Source organism: Spinacia oleracea, chromosome 3 (assembly GCF_020520425.1).
Source record: "Spinacia oleracea cultivar Varoflay chromosome 3, BTI_SOV_V1, whole genome shotgun sequence".
Taxonomy (NCBI): domain Eukaryota; kingdom Viridiplantae; phylum Streptophyta; class Magnoliopsida; order Caryophyllales; family Amaranthaceae; genus Spinacia; species Spinacia oleracea.
The window spans coordinates 18,141,610-18,160,570 of record NC_079489.1 but is presented as its reverse complement, the minus strand read 5'-3'; the positions used below and the strand labels follow the sequence as shown (position 1 = coordinate 18,160,570).

Sequence of the window (18,961 nt, the reverse complement as noted above, 5' to 3'; positions counted from 1 at the left end):
GAAAAAAAATTTAAGCCTGAAATACAATTAGTTAAGCCTGAAATACAATTAGTTAAGCTTAAAGTCCAATTAGTTAAGCTTAAAGTCCAATTAGTTAAATCTGAAGTCCAATTAGTTAAGCCTGGAAATCCAATTAATTAAGCCTGGAAAAAAAAAAAATTCAAAATTTTTTTTAAAAAATAATTTGAATAAAAATAATAATAATTTAAGCCTGAAATCAAATTAGTTAAGCCTGAAATCCAAGTAGTTAAGCTTGAAGTCCAATTAGTTAAGTCTGAAATCCAATTAGTTAAGCCTGAAAAAAAAAATCAAAAATAAAAAAATCGAAAAAAAAAAATTTCAAAAAAATTTTTGAATTTTTTTTTTGAAAATTTTACATGCTGACGTCAGCATGACGTCAGCACATGCGCCAACATGGCTGCCAACGGGGCTGCCAGCAAGACTGCCAACAAGGCGGTCTTTCCTGTGAGGCGGTCTCACACAAAAGTTTCTCATAGTAAAATGATGATGAGAGTAAGTGTAAGGACCACAAGCAAAAAAGAAATATGGAGTAATATAATTGAAAGTGGGGACCAAAACATGTCAAAAAAGGAAAGTGTATCTCTTTTTAAAATACGATTGTTTAAGAAAAATGTATCTCTTTTTAAAATATAGAGGGAATAATGGAATGAAACAAACTCAAATGACGGGTCAAAAGGGAAATTTGTGCAATTTGTATTGCCCTTATAGCTCTTTCGCATAAAAAATAATGATCATAATTAATATTGTATATTACACTATTGGAGCAAATTTTTTTTATCTTTTTTTAGGTAAGAAGAAGGAAACTTATTGAACCAACACCTAGCACAGATTAATCAATCTAGCTACGCAGGTTTCGCTTAAGTCACTCCCAAACATTATTGCAATTATGTATTGCTATTAGAGTACTATATAACCGGCTATCAGACGAGCAATACTACCGAGTACCGATTAGATAAAACTGTTGTCGCCAAAACCAAGAATAGAAACTACTGTGTTTAATAACGTAGGTAGCAACGAGAAGTATTCCAAATCCAAACATAAAATTTGCTGAAAATACAAAGTTCTTTTTCATACAATAAGATTAGGGAGTCGGAGTAGAGCCCACGAATCTGTTTTTTTGGAGCAGAGGATGCTAAAATTAAAACGATGTGTTTTCGTTCATTGTAAAGTCGATAGTCTCTGCTCTTCTAGGACCCCAACGCGCTTTCCTTCTTTGTTTTTTACTCTTCGTCCGACTCCCGTCTACTACGAGGTTGTTTTTTCGCATATTAGATATGTGTGTTAGACATACATATCAACTAAAAGACAAAATAGGAAGTACTATTTTGCAAAAAAAAAAAAAGTACTATTTTGTTAAAAAAAATACTTTCTCCATTTTTTTTTAATTGCACCATCTGAGATTTCACGCTTGCCAATGCACTATTTTAACCACTAATATCTCTCATTATACATTTTGAAAAATTATAAAAATTTGAAAATTTGAAAGTATATTTCGAAACGAATCTAACAAGATCCCACATAAATATATTTTTCCTTGCATATAAATCACAAAAAATAACTATTTAAGAATGTGTGAATAGTGCTAAAACCAAGATGGTGCAATTATTAAAAAATTGAGGAAGTATCATTCTGTAAAAAAAGTATCATTTTTGTTTTAAAAAATACCATTTAATTTCTTTTTTGTCCTTTTTCCTATTTTGTCTTTAGCTATGATATGTATTTGCAAACACATATCTGATATCCGAAAATACTTCCTCGTCTCCTACCCTTTTCTTGAGGAGTGACACACCGCTGATAGACAGCGGCTAAAAAACTAATATCTAGGAGCAAATTAGCATTTTTGCGTAATATTTTGAAAAGTCAAACAAAGTAACTAAAATGTTAATGTAAACGTAGAAAAAATCAATAGTAACCAAGTAATCAATAACGGCTTAATACAACAATGACAATATATATTCCAATCAAGATATTCTAGATTATTAAACGGTTATTCCAACACCCTACCATTATGAAAAACCTAATAGTATCCAACTTCATCATTATTAGCATCCAAGAAATGAGATATAAACTAACTTATAAATTATAATGCATACCAAAAAGACATCAACAACATCACCAAAGAAAAATTTCAACGCAACACTGACAGTATTTATACAAACGCTAATAATATATGGCAACACTTTTACTCATTCACTTGAGTAGGCCCCACCATTTTAGTATGGACTTTGGTGATCGTTGTTGGACAACGATTTATCATCGAGTGCGTCGAGGCGGATATCGGGCATGCAACAACAAACACATATCAACTAAAAGACAAACAGCTAAAAGACAAAAAAGGAAGTACCATTCATGTAAAAAAAGTACCATTCTAATACCATTCTGTAAAAAAAAGTACCATTTGTGTTTAGGAAAGTACCATTTAATTTTTTTTTGTCCTTTTTCCTATTTTGTCTTATGTTCTGATATGTATTTGGACACACATATCAGATATGTGTTTTTACTTCCTCTTTATCATCCCTCCCCTTTCCAACTTCTATGTATTAACACTCTTTTTTATAAGCATCCGACTGTACATGTCTAGGTTTTCTTTTATATGAAGTATTTGAGCTTTTATACTATTCACCTATAATTCTAAAATTGTTTAACCGACCATGTTGTGACGTACAACTGTCAATTCTCAACCCGAACTATTGAACTCGTTGTGTTAGTCTGATCGTTTAGAATACGAACAGTTAATAATCCGCGAGCTGAACTCGAAACCCGGTCCGAACCGATTATGTTTAACTTGAACCCGAATCGACCCGAAAATATTAACTCGGTTAAAATCGAAACCCGTTAACAAATCGTTATGCAGCAACCCAATTTGTTTCAACCCGAACTGAATGGATCTAAATCCCGTTAATGACCCGCTCCGTTTCAATCCGAATCGTTTCAACTCGAGGAAACCTCGTTTAATCTGATCTGTTTGCAACCCGAACTGTTTCAACCTTTAAAATATTTAATCCGAACCGTTTACAACTCGTAGTCCGTTTAATCCGAACTGTTTAAAACTCTGTAACCCGCGCGTTTAATCCTGCTACTAATGTTTTTTAAAAGTTAGTTATCGTCTTTTCCCCTTATTAAGGCCTCAATATTACGGAGTATATTTTTAAACTATTGAAAGTTGTGCTTTTAGTAATTAATAACCTGATATTATGATTTTATAATTTGGAACCGAATTGAACTGACCCAAAGTACAACCCGCTACTGATTTATCCACACTGTATGAACACAAACCGATAAGAACCGAAATGATAAGAATCCAAATCGATAAAAACCAGATTCCGGTGTAACTCGGCTAAACCTATTCAACCCGACCCATTTCAGACCGTTATCCGATAAACCAGACCCGATCATTATCCGATATGACTCCGACATGAACCTGTGCTTAATCAACCCGAACCGATCTAACTCGTTAATTTTCGTACCCGAACTGACTCGACCAGCAACAAAATGAACTCGTTTCAACCCGAGCAAGGAACCCGATCTAAATTCGGTCCGTTTGTCTGAATTAACACTCCTAATTGTGATTCGTATGTAAGAATATTATTAATAGGAGTAGTTATGTTCAACATCTAGCTTAATAGACCCATGAGAATGGAGAGGCAACACACAGTTATGTTTTTATAAACACATCACAAAGGTACGCTGGTAATTTTGCATCACATAAAACGTCATTTTTGCAATAAAAGCACTATTGTTCTATATACCATTGTTCTTATTTTATACGGAGTATCAAATTTTCCTTTTCCATACCATTTTGACATGTTATGTATTTGGTAATACATCACTGTTATGGATTTTTACTTCCTCTGGTTACCTTGGTATCATAAGACATAATCTATCATTAAGAGGAAGTATGTTCGCATAAGAGTTATGTAATACCAGTTACATAACACAGTAAAAGGACAAAATAGAAAAAGATAAAAACTTTTTGCTGTCAACTTTTTGTTTTTAAATAATATTTTTATGATTATTTTTTGGATTGATTATGAATACGAAAAAATAAAGGAATGGTACAAAACATTGGAACAATGATATTTTTCTTAAAAGAAATGATACTTTTTTATAAGAAATGATACCTTTTTTAAATAAAAAGAAATGATACTTTCTCTCTCTACTTTATCACTTTCTCTTTCTACTTTTGTCTCCTTTTCTCTCTACTTTTTTCTAGCTCCTTCTATCTCTACTTCTTTTTTTCTCCTTCTCTTTTTGTTTTTGGTGTTATGTTGTGATTGTTGTTTTTGTCTTTTATTTCTTGTCCTTTTCCTCTTGCCCTTTTTTAATTTTGTCTTTTTGCATCTGTATGTAATTGACATACATAACAGTATGTCGCTACGCCTCCCTCCTATCACTAGCCAACCCAATCCCCAAAATCATCTTTTTCTACAATTAATATGAAAAATATAATAAGAATAATGTTATACTCTACCTTATTTTCATCTGTTTTAGGAATAACTAGTCCAAATAAATTCATAAAAGAAGGTTATATGAAAAATAAAAGCCACTTCGTATATTCGTAGTACTTAAGTATAATTTGGAACTAAAATAAATATAAATTAGATGAATATAACACGTTATAAATTAAATCCTTTATACATTAGAATTTATAAGTAGCGATTAATCCTATACTTAGTACATCTCTCAATTCCTAAATGCAACCCAAATTGGAAAATTCCATCACTAGGGTTGTAAGCATGGTTGTTAACTCTCAATCCAGATCTTACGATCTTACGACTCTATGATCCAAAACACGCCATCAATTTGGATCTTAGGTAGGATATTAATGTGTGTAGGATCTTACGATCCTACCTCGATAAATGTTTTGAGTGGTAGGATCTTAGTACGATCCTACAATTTGACCGAATGATCCGATCCAGCATACAATATTTCAAGATAGAAAATTATTTTTTTATTACTAAATAGGTTATTCTCACATATATATCATTAGAAATATCATACTTTTCTATCAATAAATTAATTTCTTATAAAAAAAATATCATTTTTATTGAAAAAGTAAGAATTGAAATGCATATAATTTTATCAATTAAGACTTGAAGTTGTTCATAACTAAAATCTTAATTTCAACAACCTTGCGCACATCTTATCATTTGCACTTGATCTACCCTAGTATTGATCTTATGTGAGCAAAAACTGATCTTTAAGTATTAAGATTACTTGAATACATAATTTACATTGATTTTAATAATATAAACATTATTTTTACTATTTAGTAGGATCTTACGATCCTACAACCCGCTTCTACCTATCCGATCCTACCCCTTCATCGATCCAAGGTAGGATCCTAATCCTGATAATATTGGTTGCAAGTGAAACCCTTATCAACTTAGATAAGTTACCCTTTAGTTTTTGCGATTCCGATGAAGTACTCAGTCTACCGCAATCACAATTGCTTTATAAGTTCATATTTTGATTCATATATTAGGGTGAGAATAAAGATGGCGAGAGGGAGAAAAAGAATAGTAGAGTAGAACAGAAAAGGGGGCCACCATTAAGTAAACACTTCTTATTTACAAGTACAATAAATATTGTACACCGGAATATAGTTAACTTAATATATGTGTAAAATTTATCTATGTGTTATTGATAAAAATTTTCATTTTAATAAAAATTACTTATTCAAAATCAATGTTAATGTATAAAATTAATCATTTAAACATTTAAAATGTTTATCTATCATTTTTTTTTAATAATATATACACCTCCCGTCTCTAAATGTTCTTCTTGGTTTGACATTTTTTATCTCACAAAAAGATTCCAAACAGGAAGAACAAAAAGTGAAGGAGGGGGCATATTAAAATATAGGATTTTTTTTGTATTTACTACCTCAAAAATACACCCCTTTTGTATTTACTACCTTATGAAAAATTTATTTAAAATTACTACCTTAAAGTTCCAATTTTGTTTTGTATTTACTACCACTTTACTTTTTTCTCATTTAATTATTGAGATATCTCTTTCGTTTCTTAATCATTTTAATTGATTCAAAACTCATTCTTCTCATATATGTGTAAGAATTCCATAGGCATTTTGCTTTTAACATTTGGTAAAAGGTATGAAGAATTAAATATTATTTGTAAAATTTTAAAATATTTAAGAATTATCAAATGAATTGTTTTGAAATGTCGTTCTCAATGAAATCCCTATAGAAAAAGGAAAATAATGCACGTTGAATCACTTTAAACGATTAAGAAACGAAAAAGATATCATAATTTTAGAATGAGAAAACAGTAAGTGGTAGTAAATAATAAAAATGGAAATTTAAGGTAGTAATTTAAAATAAAAGTTTCATAAGTCAATAAATACAAAAGTGATGTATTTTTAAGATAGTAAATACTAAAAATTACAAAAATTACAAAAAAATTTAGGTAAAAGTTACAAAAAAACCTAATTAAAAGTTATACTGATATACAATGAATTCATTGTACACCTTATTATAAGACCTTTTGTTAAATAAATTAGTATACCCCCCTTATGGAAAAGTTTGTCGGAATCTAGTCAGAGATAAGTTATAAGTATAGTAGTCATAGATAGACTTGGTTATTGGACAGGGTAGTCCAATGGATATAGGGATAGGGTCAAGTTAATAGGGCTTTTATTGGGCAGGGCTTTTATTGGACAAGGCTTTTATTGGACAGAGTCATTATAGGGTCAAACTTATACTACAATTATTTTGAAAATTAAAATAGTAATGATACAAAAAATTACGTGTATAGCTTCGTATTTACTTGTACTTGCACATGGCTCTTTTGTTTTTCATTTTTCATTGCTCGTTTATTGACCCGCCCACTAATGACCCGCTATTGACCCGCGACCCGCTTTTGACCCGTCCATTATCGACCCGCTAAAAATGACCCTTTCAATACCCGACCCTCTTTTGACCCACACCGACCCTGACCTGCCCCGCCCAATAACCAGGTGTAGTCATAGATAAGTTATAAGTATAGTGGTAGATTTAAAATTACGTTAATGACTTTTGATGATTAAACTTTTACTATATGGTCGTTACTCTTTAGTGTCAATATGATTAAGCAACAACTAATTGATATTTCGTTAAACATAGAATCTTTTCATGTTGGATGTCTTTGGTCATATCTTATGATTTAAAATATGAAAACTATAAATAATTAATAATTGATATACATGCAACATAACATATTATGACAATTCTGACTCCACGGAATTTTTCTTTTATGAGATAAAACTATTCTAACTTACGTGCATTTTTACCATAAAAAAAATATAGATGACTGGCGGGTTTTTAGTAGGTTACCCTATTTTTTTTTTTCTTTTAAAGAATTATTTAGAAGGCATTTATTGCGAGCTTATCGAAATTAAATCAATACTGCCTAGATTAGTCTCCAGTATATGCTGAGAACCCATAAAAATTACTAACAAATATGTATATTGTGAGTACATTAAAGAAAATAAGAGATAATAGCATAATAATAATAATCATCTTTTATAAGTTTGAGCAGCTACTCCTACCTTAAATAATTAGTATGAATTTATCTGAACTTATTTTATCTAAAAATAATTTATTTTTTTTTTTCTGAAATAAACTTATTTGCTTGTGAAAATGTAGGAAAAAAAATTATTTTTTCTGAATTTATCTTAGTTGAACTTTTCTGGACTTATTTTGTATGAAATAAGTCAAAATAAGTCGAACAGAGCCTTATTAGCAATTAAGTAGCAACATATAATTAGTGAACGGCTTTAGACATATACTCCCTCCGTCCCATGATATAGTGTTTGTTTTCCATTTTGGGTGTCCCTAAATGATGTACCTACTTTGACAATTTCCTATTTAATCAATTGATTTTTGCCCAACTTACCCTTATCAAACAATTTAAATACCCAATTTTCCACTTTTAGCTACTCCGTACAAAACATACTCACATAATTAATGTTTGTACCATGAAAAATTGTGTTGTTGATTATCTTATTCAACAGTCACCCCCTCTCCTTCATACCTTTATTGTTTTTTGTTCCAAAAATAAAATAAAATGTTAACTTTTCTAGAAAAGTATAACAACATTAACCGTAATAATGTCATTTTTCAACTTCTTTATGCCCCGTAAAAAATATCAAACGGAGGTAGTAGTAGCTAGCTAAAGTCAAATTAGTCAAGAAGTGACGATAATCAAGGCACAAAACATGGATGACCAAAATTTATACTTCCTCCATTCTCATTTACTCCCTCCGTATTTATTTAAGGGATACACTTGATCGGGCACGGGTATTAAGAAGAAGAATTGAATGAAATAAAGTAATAAAACACGTGGGATTGGGTAGATATTTTAATAATTAACACAAGTGGGGACCATCTCATTTTAGGGGGTGGGGGTGGGGGTGGGGTGTAGATAGATTATTTAATTAGATAGTGGGGTTGATAAGTTACTAAAAATGGAAAGTGTATATCTTAAATAAATACGACCGGAAAAAGGAGCGATTTCCTTCAATATTGCATAAAGATCCAATAATTCCCTAAATACGTTACTTTTTAAGTTATTTCCCACCATACCGTCCACGTAAGCAAGGGAGAAAGAGAAGTAATTTTTTTTTTCCGGTTCAGCATTGAACCGCCATATGAGATAACGGTTTCGTTTTAAAGCAAACCGCCATCTCAGATGGCGGTTCAATGTTATAAACCGCTATCCCATATAGCGGTTTGCATTAAAACAAAACCGCTATCTCAGATGGCGGTTTACTTAATTGTAAATTATTTTTAATATGAATTACAGTTTAAACAGAAATATAATTTAGAAGTAACCTCTTGTGACATCAATTGTGTCTGTAGCTCAGTGGATAGAGTGGATTGTTTTTACGTAGGAGGTCATGGGTTCGAATCCTACCTGATGTGTTTATTTCTTTTTAACCATTTATTAATATTAATTATAAACATTTCCAAATTTAACTTATCAACATTAGTGTTTGTAGCTCAGTGGATAGTGTATTTGTTTCCTAAACAGAAGGTCGTGGGTTCGACCCCTAGCTGATGCGGTTTTTTTTTTTTTTTTTTTTTACCATTTATAAATAGTACGTGATTATAAACCGCTATCTCAGATAGCGGTTTACTTAAGTCAACCGCTACCTGAGATAGCGGTTTAGTGTCGCTTGGTTGAAAAAAAAAAAGACCGGTTTTAATGCTGACGTGGACGGTATGGTGGGAATTAAGTTAAAAGTGGCGCATTTTGGGAATTTGACGTTCTTTACACAATATTGAAGGAAATCGCTCCGGAAAAAGCAAATGTATCCCTTAAATAAATACAGAGGGAGTACATGACACAATTGTACTTTCGACACTATTCACACATGTTCCTTTGACTTACTTTTGTGATTTATACATAGGAAAAAACATAGTCGTGTGGGATCTTATTAGATTCGTCTCAATAAATATTTTTTAAATATTAACTTTTTATAATTTTTTCTTATCCATAATAAAAGATATTAACGTTTGAAATCGTGCATTGACAAACATGCCTAAATAATTGTGTCATTTAAAAAATAATAGAGAAAGTATGACGCGGGACGATAGGGACTTCCAGGAAAGGAACTTGCTTAAGCAACACAAAACAAGGACTTACAGGAAAGGAACTAATTTCACTTTTTTTTTTCATAGTTCAGGTGTTTATGAAAATAATATATAACCGGAAATACGATTAGGAATTAGAACTGAAGTTTGTGGATACATAACCGGAACATGTCAGGTGATAAAATTGAGAACCTATTCCAATAGATTTCAGTTTCAAAAAAAAGTTCAAGTTTTTGGACCCAAAATCTATTGGGTTCTATAATTCTATTATTCTATTTCAATACCTGTTGAGTGTTGACTTGTCGCCAATATCGGGTACCCAGACCCAAAACCATTTTAAAATATTTTTTAAGCGGAAAACATAAACAAAAAATAAAATAAAAGTAATAAAAAATAATAATTTAAGCTCAAATCATAAAAACAATCCAACACAAATCGTAATAGATACTAATTGAGGTTGACATGAGTGGTAAGGGTCTCTTGCTCTTTCAAGGTCTCGGGTTCAAGTCTTAGGTATGAAAAAAACTTCAATTAGGAGGGATGCTGCCCTTCGAAGTACCCATACAAACTCCCACGGGAGATTAATCCACTCACCGAAAGCAATAGGAACTCGTGTTAGTAGAACAAAAAAAACAAAGCGTAATAGATTATTAAAGTAGGGATAATTTTTTTTAAATTTACAAAATAAAAGAGTACCCTAATTCGTAATCTTCGCAACAAGTTCCAAAAGTGATGTTTGGTTGCAAGTAAATAGAGGGGGAAGTGTGACTTCCTATGAAGTGCACATTTTCCATGTTTGGTTGATATTATATAGGTAAAATGGGAGAAGTAGCTTACCCACTCTCCCCTTGGTAAGTCACAATTCCCATGTCAATTCCTAAGAAGAGTGAATATCTTGTGCCAACAAACAAGTGTAAACAACTTCCTAAGAATTTTACAAGGGAAGTAACTTCCCAAGAAAATAAACTTCCCATGGAAATTCAATTCCTATGTAAAAGCATTTAGTAGTAGTGTTTGAAGAGGAAGTCTTTGTCACAAGTGACTTGTGTCCATATGGACACAAGTGAGTACCAATACAGAATTTGGAATACCAATACAGAATATGTTAGTACCAATACAAATTATGCGAATACCAATAACACAATAAGACTTGTATTGGTGGTACTTCTAAACAATTTTGCATTTTGGTACTGACATATTATGTGTTGGTACTCAAGATAGTTGTATTTGGGTCACTTGTGTCCATGGACATAAGCCACTTGAGGTTTAGAAACCCTCTTGAATGGTATTAATAATGATGTTTTTTATTCACTTGATATGATTTTCATTTTTTTATTGACTTCTTTCAAAAGAGGCAAGAGCCGGTGAATCGTAAATCAAAAAATATAAATTAATTAAATATAAAAACTTTCTATTCTATTATGGAACATATATACCAATATGCATGGATCATACATTTCCTTCCACTTTCGGTTCCCTTGTTAATAGGAGCTGGACTTTTATTTTTTCCGACGGCAACAAAAAATCTTCGGCGTATATGAACTTTTTCTAGTATTTCGTTGTTAAGTATAGTTATGATTTTTTTGATGAAGCTGATTATTCAACAAATAAATATAACTACAAGTTGTCAATTTAAAGTGAAATAAAAACACCAGTACATACTAGTTAGGCAGTAGGCAGCTCAACAGGTAAAAAGTTGACAAATTCGTAAAAATCTAAGTGAATAAAGAAAACCATCAACATATTTCTTCCTGAATTTTAACGATTGGCAGAGCTAGTAATTCTGGAATATAAGAGTATACAAGTATGCATTGTACTTGGTATATTATGTTGATGATGGGCTAATATTGTCTAATACTGCAAAGTGGCGAAGCAGCTGAAACTTGCTTTTTCTACAGATGGTGTTGGACTTGTTGATGCATGATACAAGTAGGAAATAAACATAAGCATCACATTTCAAGACCACATATTTTCTTTTCAATTTTGAATCGGCCGCTTTGGGCATTTCCAAATTTTCATTATAGTACACCACCAGATCGACTTTCCGATGATGCACATTTTCTGCAACATTTACAAAGAATCCCGAATTTTTCGGATGTCCTCGAAAGATCGACATGAAAAAAGTGAGAGGACAATCAAGAGAGAGAGCTTAATAACCTAATGCACTCGAGTTTCACATTTACACTTAGTTTGAGTGCTGTCCTACATACTTCAGGATGAGAAACCCGGGTATGGTATCCTGCTAAAAACAGGTAGCGAAATCTTAGTGGTGCTGCTATGTAGCGAGAGAAGCAACAGTTGTATGCCGTTTGATACCTCTTGAGCAAAATCATCTGAATTCGAACATTGATTACTCTCGTCAATGTTGATGGCTCAGACCTGAAACCAGAAAAGAAAACTTAGCAATTAACACAAACAATTCAGCCTAAACTAAGCCTATACACAGTTGCAATCACGAGTCTCCCAGGACAACAAAGCAAAGAACGCTAATTAATTCTGGTTTTCTTATTTTAATTCAGCGAAATAATCACATTGTAAGGAAGATGCAAGATGCAAATGTTTAAAGTCTTTCTCCTTCTGATTTGTCACTAAATGCAAAAGCAAAATCTTAAATGACAGAAACCAGGGACAAGAACTCAAAGCAAGGAACACAAGGGTGCTTTGAAGAACTCATTTCAAAGCTAAGGTTCACTTAAAGTTGATGAGAAAAATAAATACAATCTATCATCCACTACACATGCAGTTCTACCATCTGATGAAAAAAATATCCAACTCCGACATAGAAAATTTATGCTGCTCCTATTAACAATTCCTTATCACTTAGATGTCCGCCATCCCATTATTCAAGCCTACCCTCCAACTCCATCAGTTTGTGGATCTTTCAATCAGACAAATTTTGAACCTCCAATTAAGTCTCAACACTGTCACAAAAATCCCTATTTGTTTCCAAGCATCTAGAGTACAATATAAAAACCAACTTGAACATATATGTCAGTTTCATCCATAAATGATGTAAAAGTGGACAGAATCCCAAATCAACTGCAAAGAAAACAACTCCATTCAATCTCAGCACCTAATAACATGACAACTTCTAAACTCCCTTATTCTTCAAATCCCAGCAGCTTATTATTGACGAGACAGCTTCAAGCTAAGTGCAGATTAATCAACACGGAGATTAAACTGTCAAACTAAAGTGCTAATCTTTTTTTGCAAGGAAGAACAGGATAATATCTAGTGTCAGATTTTTTAAAAAAAAAACAAATACATCGAATATTGAAATAATTTACTTCTTCGGAATTATGACCAACATGTAGCAGGATATATGGTTTAAAGAACTATTCAGTATATGTATCTCACATTGCCATAATAGTAAACAGAGTAAATGGTAAAGATAGGAAGCTTCAACCAAAAGACTTAAAAGAATCAATAAGCAACTAACCTGTCGCCTCCTCCTGGTGTACAAAATATACCATGAGCGAGCCAGGACATAGCATGGAAGAAGAAAGCCAGCAAGCTGAAGGAACGAAACTTCAAACTGCATTGCGTTACCCAATGTTAACAACATTTCTCTTGGATGTCATACAGAAATTAACAACATATACTTGTTTCTCTTTGCCATGCATGATAGTTATCATAAAGCACAGTTGTTATGGAAAAGAATACAGCCAAACTCATTTGCCTTATCAGTAAAACATTCTATGAGAATTTAGTGGAAAATATATACGTGCATAACATTCTTTTCCAGAAATCTGGAACGTTTTCAGAATTGAAGATCAATCCTTTTGATATTGGAACATTGATTAAGTACTGTGTACAAGGTAACGTGGCCAGTGTCAGGGTTTTAGTTTTTACAGCAACCCACCCCACCCCCAACAAAGAAATTAAAGAGATCACACAAAATCAGACTCATCTTAGTTGCAAGAATATTTCAGTGCTCCACAGCAAACAAGAAGCTTTTAAAATTAAATACAGCATTAAACTTGAGAATGATAAAACGGGATTCTCTGTAGATGAAGAGTTGCTTTGTCATGCAAAAACAAAATGAGAGACAAACAAAAATGTCCCCACAATATCAAAATGAGAGACAGACAAAAATGTCCCCACAGTATCAAAATAAGGATGACACGGTCATCTTGCTGAACTTACATGAAACAATGTCAAATATCCCTGCATCAGCCCAAAATCTCTTGTGATCATTAGCACTTGATGGATTAGCAGGACAAACATCAACTGCAAAAAAAAAAAGTAAACAACATGAGTATCTCAATGTTTATGAAATTAAAAGTTCGAAATAGGTAATTGGCTAAAAAGGAAAAAATAACATTGAATTTGAGGACATACTATTATAGCTATTGAGCGTAAATATGTGACATTGCCAGCATTTGCAACAGCATAGTCATCATAGTCTGATTCCAGTAATTGACGCTCGGCAGCAGCTAAAGCCAAAAGATGGTGGTCACGGATACCAAAATGATGACCCCAAGCTTGACTGCAAAAACAGATACACCGAGCAAACTATTAAGAGATTGATGCAGCAGTAATTCACAGCAATATAGATCAAGCTCTCACAAAGCAATAAGATAACAAATTGCAGAAAATAGTTTGAAATGGTAGCTTTCATAAGTCAGGCTTTAATTCCTATCATTGTAGTTCACAACAGACAGCACAAATCTGCAAGAAAATGTTATAAAAAAGTGTATTTTGCTGCATCCAACTGCAGGACAAAAGAGCTCAAGAAGCCAATGGACCATGGCTATCATTCACTTACAAAAAGTTTGTATAGCTTACACTTCATGAATTCAACTAGTCAGGGTCACAAGAATCCTCGTTCAATTATGATTTGTGTTTAAGACATGGACCTCCAGAAGTCCAGAATGATAAACACTCTATTATTAAAAAACACAACCACCAGAAAATGGCTTTCTAGTTCTACCCCATCTCAAAGATTCACCTCAACTGGAACTGGCTTGGGTCGTGGGGCCGAGAAACAAAAAACATTTAATGGAGTAACGGACCCAGTAAAACATTAAAGCCTTCATTGTAACTTAGAAGATGCTAGAGATAAGTGTCACTCTCCCCAAGGCCATAGCCATAGTTTAGATAGGAGTATAGGACCACATCACATAGAACCGTCACTGATTCATCAGGTACTTGTTACCTTATAATCTTCGTGATGTTAACATTAGTCTAGAATGTGTTGACTTCATGACACAGTCAAAAGTTCCAGCTTTCAAGAGACAACACATGCCAAATGTATGTCCAAAAGAAGTAATGGCACCCGCTGTTTTATGAAACTCCCAACTTGGCTAAAATAGTGTTATAATTGCTGTTGAAGAACAACTGCTTTATGTAGTACATTCATCTAGTATACAAAGAGGAAATTCAGCCTGATTTACTTATAGCTTCTTTTAACTTTTGACCTGAGAAACCCTTTTAAGAGAAGATATAACTAAACAATAGAGCGAAAAAAAGAATCAGGCCACTTGAATAAAGTCTCCAGAGTTCAGTATTACCTAAGATCAACTGACATGACATCCGGGACGGGTTTTGGTGGGAGTGTATAGTTGGGTGTAAACACCTGCAACACAGGATGATCCGAATAGTCCTTTTAATCATCATTCTTTTTGCCTCGAGTAAAAATTAGCTAGAAAATACAAAATGATCAGGAATGCTGACCTGATTGCATATCTCACAGGTGATATCGCCTTTTTTGTTGCACCATTTCTGAATGCACTTCCTATGAGCAAACTGTTAACCAAAGACCACTTAATTTAGCAACTACAAAAATCTGACACAAAATCAAAAACTATATACTCCAAGAAATCAGCAAAAAAATAAAATGAAATCGGTTACGGAGTACATTATATTTGGATAACAACTTTAGATGATAAAAGACGATAAATGAAAAGAGAAGGAAAATGCGGAAAATCAAGTTCTTCCAAGAGAGACAAAAAGGAAAAAGTATTTTGTTTCCTTCCAAATCTTTCTAATTAAAGGTTTGGTTTGTTAAAAATGTATGGAAATGGATCCTCAATATTCCGGGAGTAATTCTAAGAAACTGTCTTTCATTTACAAATGGAAAACACGTAGTTTTTCGACCTTTAATTTGATTTCATACATTATTTGATCACATTGTCTTTCAATCCCATCAAAACATACCTAATATACTAATGTTTCCACAAGAAACTGATTCACATGAAAACTTCCTCTAATCCATTTGCCTCGGATCCCCAACTCAACTGATTGGATCCCTCACTCTCCCTCCCCTCGAAATCCCGTCATCCAAACATAATGCAAGTGTTGTGGGAAACAATTAATCATGATTTCCAAGATCAGCAAACAAGTCATAATGGTATATAGGTGATCCACAAATCAAATTGATATAAACATACTCAAATGATAACAATCACTTTAAGGGGACATTATTAGAACATGGAAGATTCACACAGAAGAAAGAATGCCTTCATCCTCATGCTTTTAAAAAGCTACTTCCATTATTAAACAAACATGAGACCATCACTCATCACGGACTAACCTTGTTATCTAATCCACAACTTGTTTTTAATCATATCATCTACAACTTGTCAACTCTCAACAACTATGCATTAAAAATAACATGAATAAAAAGGGGCAAATTCTTTTTAATGTTAAAACTAAACGATATTGCTAAAAAGAACTTTGTTGTGTTGCGTTGAAATCAACTCAGTCACTCCCTCAAAAAAAAAAAAAAAAAAAAAAAAAAAATCGAACTCATTCACTGAAATACAGACTCGGAAGTAGCTCAATAAAAAAAAATACCCAAAGGTAAATAAAAAGAACCAGACTCCCCAAATAAATTAACCATAACAATAAAAACCCTTAATTTCTGGTTAGAAAGGCCAAATTTTTCAAACAATGAGAAAATACTTCGTAATAATTAGTGAACTAAATGTTCTTCTCACTTGACAAAAAAAGCTGGAATTTTTCTTTTAAAAAACATCAAATTAAGGGGGGAAATCCCATATTTATAATAAAAAGAAAACAGAAACAAATTAAATTTGATATCAATTTCTAAATAAATTGACAACAAAAGTATAAAAAACCTCCATGAAATTTGGATAAAAAAAATGAAGTGATAAATAATTAGAGAACACTCAAAGTACTCCGTACCAATCAACAAGCTGAAAAGTAACCCACAAAAAAATTAACAAAAATACAATTCTAAGCAACTTTTTATATCATCAAAAGTAGATAAGAACAGAAATACAACTTCTAATTTAAAATATTAAAAATTAATTTGAAAAATGAAGGGGAGGAAGAAGAAAAAGGAGAGACCTTCAAAGTACCATTACAAGCGCAAGGAGATTCCAAAGAAGTATCATCATCTTCTTCTTGACAAATCCTACACTCTTTCTGAAGCAAACAGCTTAATGATGAACAACAACTACTCATATTTTTCTGATTATTATTATTTTCAATTTGATTTATTTTCTGATCGATAATTTGATGAACCCCAGAAACCCCATCTTCTGTAGATGAAGATTGCAAACAAGCTGAAGCTAGTATTCTATCTACACATACCATAAAATCATTCACCATTTTTTTGAATTTTTTTTGAAGAGAATAAACAGGGGAATTTAGTGGAGAAAAACAGGGGAGAAAGCAGGGGAAATGAAGTGGGGATGTTTGGATTATATAAAAAAATAAAATTAAAAAAAGAGAGAAAAAGAATGGTGCTATAAAAAGAAGGGAGTGGGTGGTGTGGGAGGCGGAATTTACGAAAGTGGGTGGGTTTTTATTTAATTTTATTTGAATTTTGTTAAATTTTTACAGCTTTTGGGGAGGTGTAAAAATAAAATATCTATAGCCTATAGGGGATTTTTATTTTTTACCTTTTTGTGGATAGGAAAGAAATCAAGTTAAACGTTTAGGAAGAGCCAATTTAACTTATTTTTATATACGTTAGAGCATGACCAGTCTCAAGTCTTAAAACTTGTATTTACACTAATATAAACCTGGTCCACAATAACTTAGCATGGACCAGCGCAACGGAGTAATTTGTATGGGCAACATGTGTAACTGTCACGTGACAGTTATTTTGTGATTTTAAATAGTAACTATATGCGTATTACAGTAACTATGTGTTTTAAAGAGTTACTCTGTGTTTTAAAGAGTTTCAATGCGATATGTGTCTAGCCCACTTTAAATACGTTTTAAACTTTTTTTATTTTTCAAAATTTCAGATCTACATTCTGTTCATTTCTCTTTCATTTCTCTCTCTTCATTTTCTCTCTCTTCATTTTCTATCTATGCTTTACAAAATTTAGCTCAAATTTCTAGGTTTTTTTCGATTTTCTTCGTAATTATCTTATAATTCTTACAATTGGATCTATTAGATGAGGAAAAATTGGAGGAAGTAGTAGATCAAGAAGGAGGTTCGTCGTTGCCGAAATCGAATCGAAGAATTTGCGCTCGCCTACAAATCTTCGCAAGAATTTTTAGAGATCACATCTCGGTTTGTTGTTTTTTAAAGAATTTTAAGTCTATTTTTATTTAAAATTGAAAATATTTGTTGTTTTGGAGAAATTAATGTTTGTGTTTTACCGAAATATCGTTTTTACTTCGCGAATTCGATTAGTGACTTCACGATTTTAAATAGTAACTATATGAGTAATACAGTAACTATATGGTTTAAAGAGGTACTATGTGATTTTAATGGTTACTATATGTGTATAATAGTTACTATATTATTTTAATGGTTACTATATGTGTACAATAGTTACTATATGTGTACAATAGTTATTATTTTGTTGAGTGATTTGAAATGTTTGTTGTTTTGTTGACATTAGGGTTAGTGTTTCACATAGTTAGTATATAAATGATATAGTCACCTTTAATTTATATTGCGAATAGTGTTTTTAATAGTCACTGAAATATTCGTTGTGTTTATGTTAGTAGTTTTTTTTAGAGTAACTTTATTTTTTAAAAAGTTACTATAACTTTAAAACAGTAACTATGTGTTTAAAATATTTACTATATTTTTTTAGAAAGTTATTATAAGTTTAAAACAGTAACTATGTGTTTAAGATAGTTATTATGTTATGAACAGTTTATAGTGACTTTTTGATAAATAATACTTACTATACGATTGCATTATGTACTATGTTATTTAGAATATGTTTTTGTCCGCTTCTTAGATAGTGACTATATGATTATAATGGTTACTATATGTGTACAATAATTACTATAGTATAATAATAGTCACTATATGTTTTATATAGTTACTATATGGTTTATATAGTAACTATATATTTGAAATAGGTATTATGTTTATTTTATCATGATTTGTTACCATGTGTTTATTTT

General features: G+C 31.9%; 1 protein-coding gene across 1 annotated transcript; it reads right to left on the bottom strand.

Moving 5' to 3' along the window:
* Positions 1-11,546: 11,546 nt before the first annotated feature.
* LOC110785414 (uncharacterized) lies at positions 11,547-17,369 on the bottom strand. Its single transcript, XM_021989854.2, has 7 exons — positions 16,931-17,369; positions 15,293-15,364; positions 15,130-15,194; positions 13,958-14,105; positions 13,763-13,846; positions 13,056-13,151; positions 11,547-11,995 (listed from the first exon to the last, which is right to left on the bottom strand). The coding sequence occupies exons 1-7, from the start codon at positions 17,192-17,194 to the stop codon at positions 11,990-11,992; spliced, it is 735 nt and encodes a 244-aa protein (XP_021845546.1). The 5' UTR covers positions 17,195-17,369; the 3' UTR covers positions 11,547-11,989.
* Between the last annotated feature and the right edge of the window lie 1,592 nt (positions 17,370-18,961).

Excerpts from the sequence above, each read along its gene's own strand:
- LOC110785414 (XM_021989854.2), bottom strand. The coding sequence starts at position 17,194 with ATGGTGAATGATTTTATGGTATGTGTAGATAGAATACTAGCTTCAGCT. Across the intron at positions 15,365-16,930 it reads CTTGTAATGGTACTTTGAAG|TTTGCTCATAGGAAGTGCAT; the intron begins GTCTCTCCTTTT and ends TTTGGTTAACAG. Across the intron at positions 13,847-13,957 it reads TACGCTCAATAGCTATAATA|TTGATGTTTGTCCTGCTAAT; the intron begins GTATGTCCTCAA and ends TTTTTTTTGCAG.